The sequence below is a fragment of the Elephas maximus genome, chromosome 24, assembly GCF_024166365.1.
Source record: "Elephas maximus indicus isolate mEleMax1 chromosome 24, mEleMax1 primary haplotype, whole genome shotgun sequence".
NCBI lineage: Eukaryota > Metazoa > Chordata > Mammalia > Proboscidea > Elephantidae > Elephas > Elephas maximus.
This window is the reverse complement of record NC_064842.1, coordinates 18,248,980-18,262,852: the sequence shown is the minus strand read 5'-3', so window position 1 is coordinate 18,262,852 and position 13,873 is coordinate 18,248,980. Positions and strand designations below refer to the sequence as shown.

Genomic DNA, 13,873 nt, shown 5'->3' with positions numbered 1-13,873 from the left:
TAATAATCAGAATGACTTTAGTGTCAGCCTTTTGCCCAGGGTTAAGACATCCTAGCCTTTACTTGATCCCTTCTCCCTGGGACTGACCTGTATGGCTCCATGGTCCGAATGCCATAAAACAGCGCCTCTTCCAACAGGCCAAGGTTGATGCAAGCATCCATGGCGCAGTCGAGCACCTTCAGCTGGTAGATGTTGGTGTCGGGAAGCTGCTCAGAATTGCTGCTTAGGATTGTCTGGCACATTGCCAGAACCTGTTCCCACTCTGTTATTAACCTTGGTTAAGGATTCATTGTCTTCACCAAGAAAAAACAAAAGTAAAATCAGATTCTCTAAAAGGCTGAGGAGCTCCCAGGCACAGGAGGGGAGGAAGCACCCATTACTGAACAGATGAGTTGCCTGAAAACACGTCTGAGGAACAAAAACACAAAAGTGGCATCTCAGCTAAGGAAACTCTGTTTACATCAACAGACCGTCTTCTAACAGAGCCTGGGCTTCAGGGCATTACATTTTCCAAAGAACCATTCTCTCTTCATATGCCTATATGTATTCCCTTCAAACCTAGCCCTGAAATAAATGCAGCTGTTTACCAAACTGGCTTAAAGACTAAGGTCAATTTAAAATTATTAACTCTGTGAACCTGTTTCAAAACTGATATGAAATTCAAGAAGCTTGAGAGAGATTCATTTTTAGAAACGAGGGGCTCATGTTTGCTTCTGTGCTGTTTGAAGCTTGGGCATTCTGAAACCAAATACACACACAATGCACATACACACACAACACACACACACAGTGGGTGAAGCAATTTAAAGAAACCCATTTCCAATGAATTGCATATTTAATGTTTTTGGTTATAAAGCAAAAATGACCCAAGCCTATATGTAACCAAATGAAGGTTAAAATATTCTTATCTTATTTTAATCCCCTCCCCCTCAAAAAAGAACGTGGCTTATGCACATAAATTATGGGCAAGAGGAACAATGCTTCTGAAAGGATGAGAAGGCCTAATATCCACTGACTTTCTGATTAACCCCAGTCAATGACTTAATCTCACGGACCCTCTGTGAGTCCTCACTTTTTACAACTAGTATTCCCTGTCTACTTAAAGGCAGTCAGAGGATTAAGGACATGGTAAAGGTTGGCAGTTCGAAGTCACCATCCGCTCCATGGGAGAATGACGTGGCACTCTGCTTTGATGAAGATTACAGCCTTGGAAAGCCAATGGGGCAGTTCCACTGTGTCTTGTAGGGTCACTATGAGTCGGAATCGACTCGATGGCAACAGGTTTGGTTTCTGGGGTTTGGTATGAGAGTGCTGTAAAGCCCTAAGAGGGGGAATGCCTTCCAAGGCTAGAGTGGAGGCATACAGTGACCTCACACAGCTCTTTCCTGTGCCGCTGTGTTAGGTGAGGTGGAGGCAAACATCACTCCTTCCCCCAACCCTATACCACTTTCAACCAGTGTGGCTCCAGATCCATGTGCTTTCATACGTGGTAACTCGCTGTGAGAGAGAAGAGAGGTTAGAAGAGTTCAGAGGTAGTAGAAATAGCATAGACTTTGAACACAGATAAAGTTGGATTTGAATCTAAACTAGTCTTGTCATTTGTTAGCTCTGAGGTTCTGAGGAACTCACCTAAGTGTTTTGGAATGGGACAGAAACAGAAAAAAACCCACTGCCAACGAGTCAATTCTGACTCATAGTGACCCTACAGGACAGAATAGAACTGCCCCATAGGGTTTCCAAGGAGTGGCTGGTGGATTCAAACTGCCAGCCTTTTGGTTAGCAGCCATAAACCCATTGCCATCGAGTTGATTCTGACACAGAGCAACCCTATAGGACAGGATAGAACTGCCCCGTAGAGTTTCCAAGGAGCACCTGGTGGATTTGAACTGCCAACCCTTTGGTTAGCAGACATAGCACTTAACCACTACACCACCAGGGTTTCCAAAAGCTCTTAGCTATTGCACCATCAGGGCTCCAGAAACAGAAATGCTTGGTGTAATTTTAAGAATGAAACAAGTTATAATATATAAAATGAAAAAAATTCATTATGCACTCCATCAGGAGCCAGGCAGAGTTCTGAGCATCAGGGATGCACTGAGGAAACATTTAGTGGCACGCACAAACATCAGTGCCTCCTTCCTCCCTTCACTACACTGAACCATGACTAGGCTTAAGGAAAATGGTTCAGCGACCATGTGTGATCGAACTTCCCCCATCTCACACTCCTTTCCACTTCCACACAGGATCCAGTCTCTTCACATCCCCTGCTCCTCTGACCCCCAGCCCTCCCCAAGCCCTCTTCATCAACGTCCTAACCCAGCATGTCCCGTATGGACAGACAACATACTGTATTCTACAATACTCCTTTATCCCTCCCTCCGGCAAAATCTACCTCTTCCAGTGTCCAGACCCTCAGAGTACTGCTTTCCAAACAGTAGCAAACACATTTCGTAGGTCGTTCAAGCCAACTGTGTAAGTGAGGCCTAATATCTTTATTAACCCTCAGGGCAAACATATTTTCCTTTTAGCAGGGGCCTCCTGGAGGCATAAGACCTTACTCAAAGGCATGAGTTCCTTGGTAAGAATTTTAAGCAAATACACTGGTGAGGGCCTTTATATCCTATCTCCTATACATTATACCCCACCGCCTCACTGATAGTTTATTGTGCTGTCATGGCTTGCATATTGCTATGATGCTGGAAGCTATGCCACCAGTATTTCAAATACCAGCATGGTCACTCATGGTGGACAGGTTTCAGTGGAGCTTCCAGACTAAGACAGACTATGAAGAAAGGCCTGAAGATCTACTTCTGAAAATTAGCCAGTGAAAACCTTATGGATCACAACAGAACACTGTTCGATATAGTGCTGGCAGATAAGCTCCCTAGGTTGGAAGGTACTCAGAATACACAGTGGCCACAACAGTGGATTCAAGCACACCAATGACTGTGAAGATAGCACAGGTTCAGGCGACATTTCATTCCGTCGTACATAAGGTCAGCATGAGTCGCAGCCGACTTGATGGCAACTAACAACAACAACAACGTATATTAATTATACCATATAATTTTAGGACCAGTCCTGTCTCTGAGAAGTTGGCTCTAAATCTGGAAGTCATGTTTATTGAAGGTCAGTGAGTTGGTGATTTTCTTTTGCACTCTTCCGCCACGCGTATTTCAAGTTATCTATGTCTTCAAGAGGCTGAACGTATCCCACAGAGGCTGAGGGAAGCCATATCTTAGGTAATGCACTGACTTTGTAACAGCTTGCTGGGCTAACCTCTTTGGCTTTTCATTCCAGGATTAGATATTTGACAAACTGTCAGGAGGAATGACTGTCTCTTACACAATGCTAGACGTTTCTGTGGCAAGCCTTTGCACCTCATTTTAACATGGTGCTGTTTTGACCTTCACGGTTATTTACCTTTTCATTTATATATGCTCCAACTCATTTTAAAGAGGTTTGAGGTGACAAGCCTTAGAAGGAAAAACCAGATGTAATGTTGCGCAGCTGCTCGCAGGAATACATCTAAGTTATCCCCCAGCAAGCTGGAAGGGACCGCGTGCCAATTTCCCTCTGTAACACTGGCAATCATTTCCTGGCAAACAAGGTAAAACCTTTCCTGTAAAACACCCCAGTGAGCAAAAAAATTGAATAATTTTACTAAGAGGCTTTTTTCCCAAGCTAATGCTAACACTTATTTGCTCAAAGATTTAGTTTCTGGCATCTGCTCATTGTTTACTACGAGCCATTCTGTTCCAGGGAGGAGTTGAGCTCTGGGCTTGGGCAGGGCTGGGTAGCCCATCCAAAGAGAATAGATTACCTATGGACAGAATACAGATACTTTTTTTCCGCTTTCTGATTACTTTCAAATGACCTTAAGAGGATTTGGGGAAAAGAGAAAGAATAGCAAAGCAAATTCATTTGGGAATTGATCAACTCCTTGAGGTTCAGAGACTGCCAGACCATACGCCTTTTTCTCACCTCATCATATTACCCTACTGCTAAAAATCCTTCCATGGTCCCCTCTCACCTGTAAAATCTAATCTCCTGTCCATGGCATTGAAGGACTTGCCACATTCCCTCCTCTCATACTGAACAACTGGTCAAATTCCCGGAACCATCTATTTCACGCTCTGGGCCTCTGCAAAGGTTATTCCCTGTGATGGACTGCCTTCTCCACTTGGTTGGCCTGGTGAACATCTACTGATCCTCCAAGACACAGCTCAATTGTCACTTCCCCTGTGAAACCTTTAACCTCCTGAAGGCAATGATTCTGCCTTTGATGCTGCTACAAAAAATATGTATCTTTACTGTAAGATGTATTTACTTATTTACTACCCCCACTAAGTGGGGAGTTGTGAGTGCACAACTCTGTATCTTTTTAATCAGTAGATCCCCAATGCCTGACAAGGTCCCTGGCCGTAGAATCAGTTTTCAGTAAAACCCTGTCAAATTGAGACTGAACTGCAGCTATCTCATCCATGGGCCCTAATTCTGCTGCATGGGACCACACAGAACAGGCCTGCTCCTCTTCAGTATAAAAAGCCTTTGAGCCCATGAACATGGCCCTCTTGCTCCCAAGGTCTGCAGTTCTCCCAGGATCTTCCATCCCGTCTAAAGACAGGGTTTCTAATTTCTCCTAGCTCCTGGTTCCACTCCTCAAAACTGATTTCAATTTTTCTATTATCCCTCTTAATATGTTCTACCTCAAACTGAATAGAAAATTCCATATAAATCAATATTATTACCTCTCTCAAGCAATATTCTGTATTTCTATTAATGCAGCCTCAAATCATAGTAGTCTTTGTGGGGAGGTTATATCACACTGAAACTTTATTACATTTTGCTCTTTACTAAAACTCTAAAATTATTTCATACATTCTACAACTAAGCTTGAACTTCTTTACCCAGATAGATGTGACATACACTGTTTTAAATTTCATTTTTTTAGGCTGAAGCATCATTCAAACCTACAGGGATTTTTTGAGTTCTTGATTCTATCATTCTCCCTCGGCCATCCTTCTCATCTACACATCTTTGGAAACTGGGTGAGCCTTGCTCCATACCTTCATTCAAGGTACTGAATCAAAGGTTGAAGAGGACAGAGATGAGAACAGAGCCTTCCAGGGTGACAGTGATCCAATTAGCATCACCTTTTTCAGCACAGCTATTCAACTGTTTAGTAAGACACCTAGTTATGCTAGCATCTAGCATAAATTTCTTGAATTTTTTTTTTTTTGTCAAATATCTTTCTGAAATCTAAATACAAACTTTACCCCAAAAGGTACATGATTAGCCATGAATCTATGGATTTACTTGCTGTTAGTGAACCCATACAGCATCCTGGTAATCACAGCTTTCTTTTCCATTTCTTTAGTAACTAATTCCAGATCCTTTACGAGGAGTGCTAACAAACTCACTGGGCTACATGTTTCAGAAATTGCTATTTCACTTATAATAATAGAAATATTTGCTTAACTACATCTCTTGTCCTTTACAATTCTTTAAAGAACATCATCTATATATAGATTAGAAATCTCATTTGCAGGTTTTCCTAGTGCCTGGGATAGAATTTACCCAAGGGATCTGAATAATCTTTTACAATTTTTTTCAATTGCTCTGATCTCCCTTTCTTCTTACCTTGTGATCTCCCCTCACCACGTTCTTGCTTACATGAGCTCCTCTATTGGGAGTGACCTCCTACCCAGCCTCTTCCTGTCCAAGCCCTGTCTCTGATTCAGGACAACCTCTTAAAAAATATAACATCAATGGAGTCTAACAAGATGTCCCATCATAAACAATCTCTCTTCACTCTGAACTTTGACCCATTCATGGTCCTTATTATTTATGCTAAGAAAATTTATTGTGCAGGAATCCCTATTGCCACTGTAGTTAAGGGTGATTTAAGGTGAAGCTTCTAGATTTGAAGGTCATTGACATTAAATTATAAGGATTCTAAGCTGTTCTTTCCTAGAGATATATATAGTTATAGGAGAAGGGAATCTGGGAATGTGTTACTAGTTACATACAAAGAGAATACTACTTACTGTCCTAATATCACAACCACAAATTTTGGGACATTATCTAATGGCGGTGAGGTATTCACGCTAATCTTGCCACAATCTTCCCTAGCCATTACCCAAATTTTTGACTGGGATCAGAGATATCGCCTATAAGCATGAAACAGAATGAAGACTATTGGCTCATGGAGAGGTCAAATCCTGGACTTGGTCTCATTGATACCAAGTTCAAACCAGTAAGCAGGCAATCCCAACAGTCCAGCTTAATCCACAGGTAAAGGATACTCCGATGTGCCTTCAGTTCTTCGATTTTTTTCAGGGATTCTTGAACTTCCTTCCATGCTTGTTCATTACCAGTTAGCATATCAGCATCCTGCTCAGGCCCAAATGAAAAGACAGGAAAGACAGACAACCCAATTAAAATGTGAGCAAAGGATCTAACTGTTTAACTTTTCTGCATAGGCATACAAATGGACAAAAAGCACACGGAAGATGCTCAACTTCATTAAACATCAAGGAAATGTAAACAAAACCACATTTGCAATACCACTTCATACTCACTAGGATGGCTAGAATCAAAAAGACATATAATAACGTGCTGCAAGGATGTGGAGAAATTGGTAACTCATACACTGCTGGCGGGAATGCAAAATGGTGTATCTGATTTGGAAGACAGTCTGGCAGTTCCTTAAAAAGTTAAACATGGAATTACCACATCACCCAACAATTCCAGTCCTAGGTATATACCCAAGAGAAATGAAAACAGACATCCTCATAAAAACTGTTTATAAATGTTCATAGCGTTATTCATAATAGCCAAAAATTGGTAACAACTCATATCTCCATCAGCAGATGAATGGATAAATAAGATGTTGCATATCCATACAATGGAATAGTACTCAATAATAAAAAGAACGGAGTACTGACGCAAGCTTCAACATGGATGAAACTTGAAAACATTATGCTATTTATACGAAATGTTCAGAATAGCCAAACTCACAGAGGCAGAAAATTGACTAGTGGCTGCCTAGGTTGGGGGGTACAGGGGGAACTGGGGAGTGACTACTAATGGGTGGAGATTTCTTTTTGGGGTGATGAAAATGCTCTAAAACTGTAATGCTGGTTGCAGAACTTTGCGAATGTATTAAAATCACTAAATTGTACACTCTAACTGGGTAAGAGACCAGTTCTACTCTGTCCTATAGGGTCACTAGGAGTCGGAATTGACTCGATGGCACTGGGTCAACTGGGTAAGTTATATTATACATGAATTATATCTCAACAAAGCTGTTACAGAAAAAGACTGATAGGTGAGAGAAATAGTTATTTGTTAAGAAGCCTACAGATAGTACTTAGGCCAAATATGGAATTGTCAATCAAAATGAGGCTAGGAAAAAGGAACATGAGTACAACTACATCTATATACATGGGAACAAGTTCTAACTTCCAAAAAACTTTAATTAAAAAAAGAAAAAGAAAAAGCAATTCAAAACAAAATTACAAGCTACCATTTATTTAATGTCTGCTCTCCTGTTTAGTAAGTAGGTCCTCTATCGCGTCTGTTTACCACTCTCTCACAATCAGTACTTGTCGGATGAATGACTGAACACCACGTGCCCAGCACAGTGCTGAGTGCTGCACCCTCAACATGTAACAAAAATTCTAAACGATGTCGGAGGTAAAATATTCTTTGCCTCCAGGGCAGAGGGCTCTCACCACTCCACTTGCTGATACACCCCTGACCATACCCAATTTGTAAATGGCAACACTAAGACTCAGACAGATTAAGCTGACTTCCCCAGATTCACCACCTTGTAGCCAAGTTTCATTCCGAAGGTGCGTTTGACCCCGAAAGGTTAGGTTCTTGTCATTATACTACTCTGCCTCTCAGAAACTTCCCTATGGCTTTGCTAGCCTGTTCTCTAAGGTCCTGGCTCTTTAAAGCGGCACTGTCCAACGCAGTAGCCACTAGCCACATGTGGCTATTTAAATAAAATAAAAATTCAGCTCCTTAGTTGCACTAGTCACATTTCAAGAACTCAAATACCACATGTGGCTGTGGCTACCATACAGAACATTCCTGTCATCGCTGAAAGTGTTATTGGACAGCTCTGCTTTTATGAGGTTAATCAAAGTTGGGTAAGAAACTCTCATCAGGCACTATTCAAAACCAGGTGTTCAGTATCCATTTGATTCTCAATAGGTGTTAGGGAGAAAAACTGTCCTAGGAGGATATATTAAATCATGGCGGGGGGAGGGGGGTGATGGTAGTGATGACAGACAGCAGACTTTTTCAAACGAAATACCATATTTTTATACAAATAACGTGCAACTTCTGCATTTGTTTGCCAGCCACGTGAGAGTGCCTCATGGGGGGTGGGGGAGGGGCCACAGCCAGCAAACAAACACAGAAGGTGCGAGTTATTTGCATAACAATGCATCCGATACATCTCCATGGAGATTCTTATGTGCCTACTGGGGAGGTTTATAGGATGAACACTGTGAGAACCACTGCCAAAGTCAGTCTATGTTACCAGTGGGAAAATATATATTTCTCAGATGTTCCACGGCAGAAAAAACCTGAGGGCCCCCGAAAACCACAGAAAAGAGATCCCAAGAACAGAACGAGGCAGTGGCTGTGTGCATGAGGAGGTGTGTGTGTTTGTGTGTCTCTGTGTAATACAGCTTAAGGATCTATATGTGTATGTGTTGTGTGCATGTGCAATATTAAAAACAAACAGCCCATTGCCATTGATCCATTCGGACTCACAGTGACCCTATAGGAAGAGTACAACTGTCCCACAGGGTTTCCAAGGCTACAGTCTTATGGAAGCAGACTGCCACATCTTTCCCTCACAGAGTGGCTGATGAGTTTAAATCATCAACATTTCAGTTAGCAGTTGAGTGCTGAACCATTGTGCCACTAGGGCTCCTTGAAAACTCATACAGTCCCTAACATGCTTTCTGGCTATTGGAGCTTTGCACATGCCCCTCGCTGTACCTGAAATTAATTAATCCAATCATTCATATATTCAATTAACACTTATTGAGAGCCTATTAGTCAATGTTGTTGACAGAGGTGATAGAGCAGTGAACAAATTAAACAATCGTAGAGATGAAGCTTACACTCAAGGGGTAGAAGAGCTTGGGCAGACAGAAAGTAAACAAATATATGTATATATATATACTTGTTAGAGGGAAAAACAAATAGGGAAGAGGGAGGGGGATACTGGCATCAGGGAGTTCAATTTTAAACACGGTGGTCAGGGAAGTCCTCACAGAGGTGATGTTTGAAAAAAAATCCAGGAGGTGAAGGAGTAGGAGGTAAGAGTCATGGGGAGAGAGAACAGCAAGTACCACAGTGCTAAGGCTGAGGCGTGATGAGCGGTCCAGGGACAGCAAGGAGGCTAGCGTGGCTAGAACTCATAGGTGGCAGTTTGTGTGCATGTCATATCCTCCCCACTGAACTGCAAGCTCCTTAAAGCTAAATCAGGTTTATTCTTCTTTGATCCTGCCTCTCCCAAAAACCTAGCCCAGAGCCTTGTATGTAGCAAATGCTCAGCTAAATGTCTATAGAATGGATTTGGAAGAAGAAAAGATAACATTTATTTGGCACTTACAATGATATGAATGTCTGTTATCAGTATTTCAATTATTTCCTCACAGCACCCTTGTAGGGCATTAATACCTGCAATATACAAATGAGGAACGAGATAGTCCTAAGGCTTAAATAACTGGTCCAAATGTCCTTTTGCCCCTAATTGCCAGAGTGGGATTCAAGCCCAGGCCTGTGGCTCCAGAGTCTACGTTCGTTGTACTATCTTCATGTTTAATTTGGATTTGTCTTTTTCCTGGGATTCCTCAAAAAGTGAACTCATGTCGGTGAGTTAATAAAAATATGTTCAAGCCAAGGTTCCTAAGATCTTCCTAGTATTAGCACTTGGAAAAAAAAAAAAAATTAAGCCTGCTGCCATCAAGTCGATTCCGACTCATAGTGACCCTATATGACAGAGCAGAATGGCTCCATAGGGTTTCGAAGGAGCAGCCAGTAGATTCAAACTGCCAACCTTTTGGTTAGCAGCCATAACTCTTAACCACTGTGCCACCAGGGCTCCAAAAAGGGTAGCAAAATCCCTGAACATGGAGCCCACAGTGGATCTTGCATCCTTCCACCAAGCAAAGTGAGACCATGGCCCAGGGCAGAACAGTTTCTTATGGGAATTATATTCAGAACTAAGTCTACTACTAAAAACCCAAACCCACTGCCATTGATTTTGATTCATAGAAACCCAAAAGGACAGAGTAGAACTGTCCCATAGGGTTTCCAAGGAGTGGCTGGAGGATTCAAACTTTTCACCATTTGGTTAGCAGCCATAACTCTTAACCACTATTCCCCCAGGGCTCCAAATCTACCACTAGTGAACACAATCTGATTAGCTGTTCTTTTAGGTTGATCCTAAACCTTTATGGGAGATCCTGGGTGGTGTAAACAGTTAATATGCTTAACTGCTAACCAAAAGGTTGGCGGTCCGAGTCCACCCAGAGGCATCTTAGAAAAAAAGGCTTGGTGATCTACTTCTGAAAAATCAGTCATCGATAACCCTATGGAGTATGGTTCTACTCTGACACACACGGGGTCACCATGAGTAAGAATTGACTTGTTGGCAACTGATGGTGGTGGAGCTTTTGTTCAGTTAACAGAAGAAAAAGGAAGCTTTGGAACTGCTTTCAAACATTCAGAAACAGTAGCTCTGAGAACACATTTTATTGGAGTTAGACTCAGCTACTCTAACAGCAACAAAAAGAGAAACAAACCAATTGCCATCAAGTGGATTCCAACTCATAGCTACCCTATAAGACAAAGTAGAACAGCCCCATAGGGTTTCCAAGGCTGTAACCTTTATTAAATGAGACTACCACATCTTTATCCCACAGAGCGGCTGGTGGGTTCAAACCACAGACCTTTCGGTTAGCAGCCCAGCACTTAACCACTGTGCCACCAGGGCTCCTTCTAACAGTAACAACTAATTCTTACTTTGTACTCCAGGGAGCTCCACTGTGGCGAATGTCTCCATACTCTCAGGTCCCCAACTCATCTCACTGCCATCCCCTGACCCTCCCTCTCCCGTGCTGTGGCTTCTCCTCACAAGTTTCCCTACAATGGGGTCTGTGTCCCCTCTCCCCACCCCAGCAAGAAGGGACACATTCACTTGCACACATAAACTACATAAACAGAGAAACTACTTAGGGAAAAAAAAAAACTTAGGGAAGCACCATTTAAATCTTCTATTTTTTCCAATTTCCATATGTAAGGGTAAATTAATGTGTTCTTTTTTACATTTCCCAAGGTATGAAGTTAGTCAAATTGTTATGTCCTTATTTCCATTATTTCTTATCCAGACACATCAAAGACACTTGGTATCATTGCAGACAACGTTATTTGGAGAAAAAAAAAAAATGAACTTTAGCTTTACTACCTAAAAGAGGCTGCAATGATTGAGATGGAAACTATTCATTTTACACATGAATACATTTTAAACAGTCCAGTGTACTACTGTTGAGTTTTCTAGAGATGATAAAAATAAACTAGACTGTTAGTAGAAGGATGTCTAAGAAAGCTCACTGGTTCCTGGGACATGATCAAGATAATTAAGAACATCTTGTGTCTGGCACTGATTGCATCTCTGCCTCGATTACCTGTGTATCCCTGGGCGAGCATTCCTTCTCCCGGTACTTGGTTTCCTCCCCTGTAAAATGAGAAGCTTGGTCTGCATGACCACTAACATTCTTTCCACTTGGCCACTCTAGAGTTTTAAGTAGTAGTTGTTGTTGTGTGCCCTCGAGTCGATTCCGACTAATAGTGACTCTATAGGACAGAGCAGAACTTCACCATAGGGTTTCCAAGGCTGTAATCTTCACAGGAGAAGATTGCCAGGTCTTTTCTCCCATGGAGCACCTGGTACGTTTGAACCCTGGTTCAAACCAGCACAAACCGGTTCAAAGCCCTGCTCTCCAGCTAGCCTCAGAAGTCCTTAAAGGGCTGTGATCTAGTCATATCTATATTCCCAATGCCGGTATCGTAAATTATTCAGTAAACGTTTGCTCATAGACTGAATGAGTGAAGACAGAGTCGTGATCTTGCACAATTCACGGGCAGCAGTGTGACAAGAATAAAAACCCGTAACACACCTTAAATCAGCAGCAACAATATCAACGACAACAGTGAAAATCCCAACCAAAGAAAGAAAAGTGTTCTCATGCCATACACCCATCTTGATTTGGTTCTAATACAACATCACGATTCTGTTGGAAAAGGATATGTCCCCACTGTAGCTGTCAATATTTGCCAAATACCCAGACACTGGACATAATTTAAAGCCTAAACTCGACCCCTCCCCGCAACATAAGAACACCCACACTAGCTCAGGGCACGTGATCTCTGACAACACCATCAAGGGCTATTTGGGTAGTGGGCTTTGTTGACCTCCCTGGTTTCTACCTCACACATCATCCTGAACTTCTGTGGCTCTCTGGCCCGTGGCTCCCTTTCTCCATCTATCCCTGGATGGATTCGTGAGGCTTCATACATAGCTGTTAAATCAATACCTCAGCATCATTCCTTTAACTGTAAAAATAGGTACCAGACGGTATGAGATAATCTCACCACCACATAAAAGGGTACCACTTAACACATTCAATTGGCCATATGCTTCCTCAGGGTTTCAAATAAGGAAGCATACCTGTGGGTGCCAGTGGTTACCGTGAATTAAAAAGCTGTTTCTTCAATAGGGCAAGAATAAACTCCAACTAGATTGGCTGAGCAGATCCTCGAGAAAGTGACCACTGGCTGTATCAGTCTTAAACGTCAGATGCATCCACCCAGATCCACCTTGCATCTGCAACACTAAAACAGATGTGTTCACTTGGCTCACAAGCGTTTGATGTTGAAACTCTTGCACTGGGCTAATTTCAGATGGCTCACATTAAAAGGAAAAGGAAAGCAGCAATCTGTTTTCCAGTACTTCCTGTTATCCAGTCCTCATGCAAACTCTAATTAGATTGGATAGGAGAGAGATGAGTATAGGATGGGAAATAAAATTAGTGAATGTTTATAAACTTTTCTGACAATTCAACAATTCTAGTGCCTTAAAAGAAGAAAAGTTTTTTGCTTTTTAAAGCAAAATGGGGTTCTGATACAGTGCCTGCGCTCCAGAGAGAGACTGGAAGTCCTGAAATTCAAAATCCTGAGGGAAACAAGTTTACTCTGCAGTGCCTTTGACTGAGGTTCTCTGGTTCATGGAGAATGTACTGGGACTAATAGATTAATCTACAACACACTCAAAACCTTTATACTTAACAGGAAACAACTCTGCTGGAACCAATTTCTACCTCCTTTGGCCAAAACAACTGAAAGCCATTCAGATTTAACTTGAGGGGGAGAGTGGATTTTTCATAAAGTGAAAAAATCGTGGCTAAAAATAGGGCATTCATTATTGTTATATCGACCACAAACCAGTCTATGGGTATTACGGGGTGAAGAAGAAGGATAAAGAAGAAATGTTCTCAACTTGAAGCATGTTCAAATTGTACTATGCTCCAATTAGCAACTAATAAGCAAATGTACACAAAATAATTCAGAGAATTTAGTGAAGAGAACACTGTTTTTAGAGTCATGAGACGTGCATATGTGAATCCCTGCTCCATAGCTGTGTGGCCTTGGCAAGACATTTAACCTCCCTGAAGCTAAGTTTCTGCAGTGAAAATAATTCTGAGTAGGTGTAACTTCTAGCCCCTTTTTCCTATGGGGCCTCTAGAAGCCCTAGTATCATAAACGGCATAGTGGCCTCGAG

At 41.9% G+C, this 13,873-nt stretch overlaps 1 protein-coding gene across 7 annotated transcripts in view; it reads right to left on the bottom strand.

Moving 5' to 3' along the window:
* SMYD3 (SET and MYND domain containing 3) overlaps window positions 1–13,873 on the bottom strand; it is a 799,439-nt gene that overhangs the window by 148,443 nt on the left and 637,123 nt on the right. For all 7 annotated transcript variants that reach the window (XR_007515309.1, XM_049868604.1, XM_049868606.1 and 4 more), the window contains 2 exons: window positions 6,309–6,396; window positions 88–262 (listed from right to left, as the gene is read on the bottom strand). Coding sequence is in view for 6 of the 7 variants with exons in the window: in XM_049868604.1 (XP_049724561.1) it covers window positions 88–262; window positions 6,309–6,396 (263 nt within the window). In the remaining variant the exon portion in view is untranslated. The remainder of the gene's footprint in view (window positions 1–87; window positions 263–6,308; window positions 6,397–13,873) is intronic.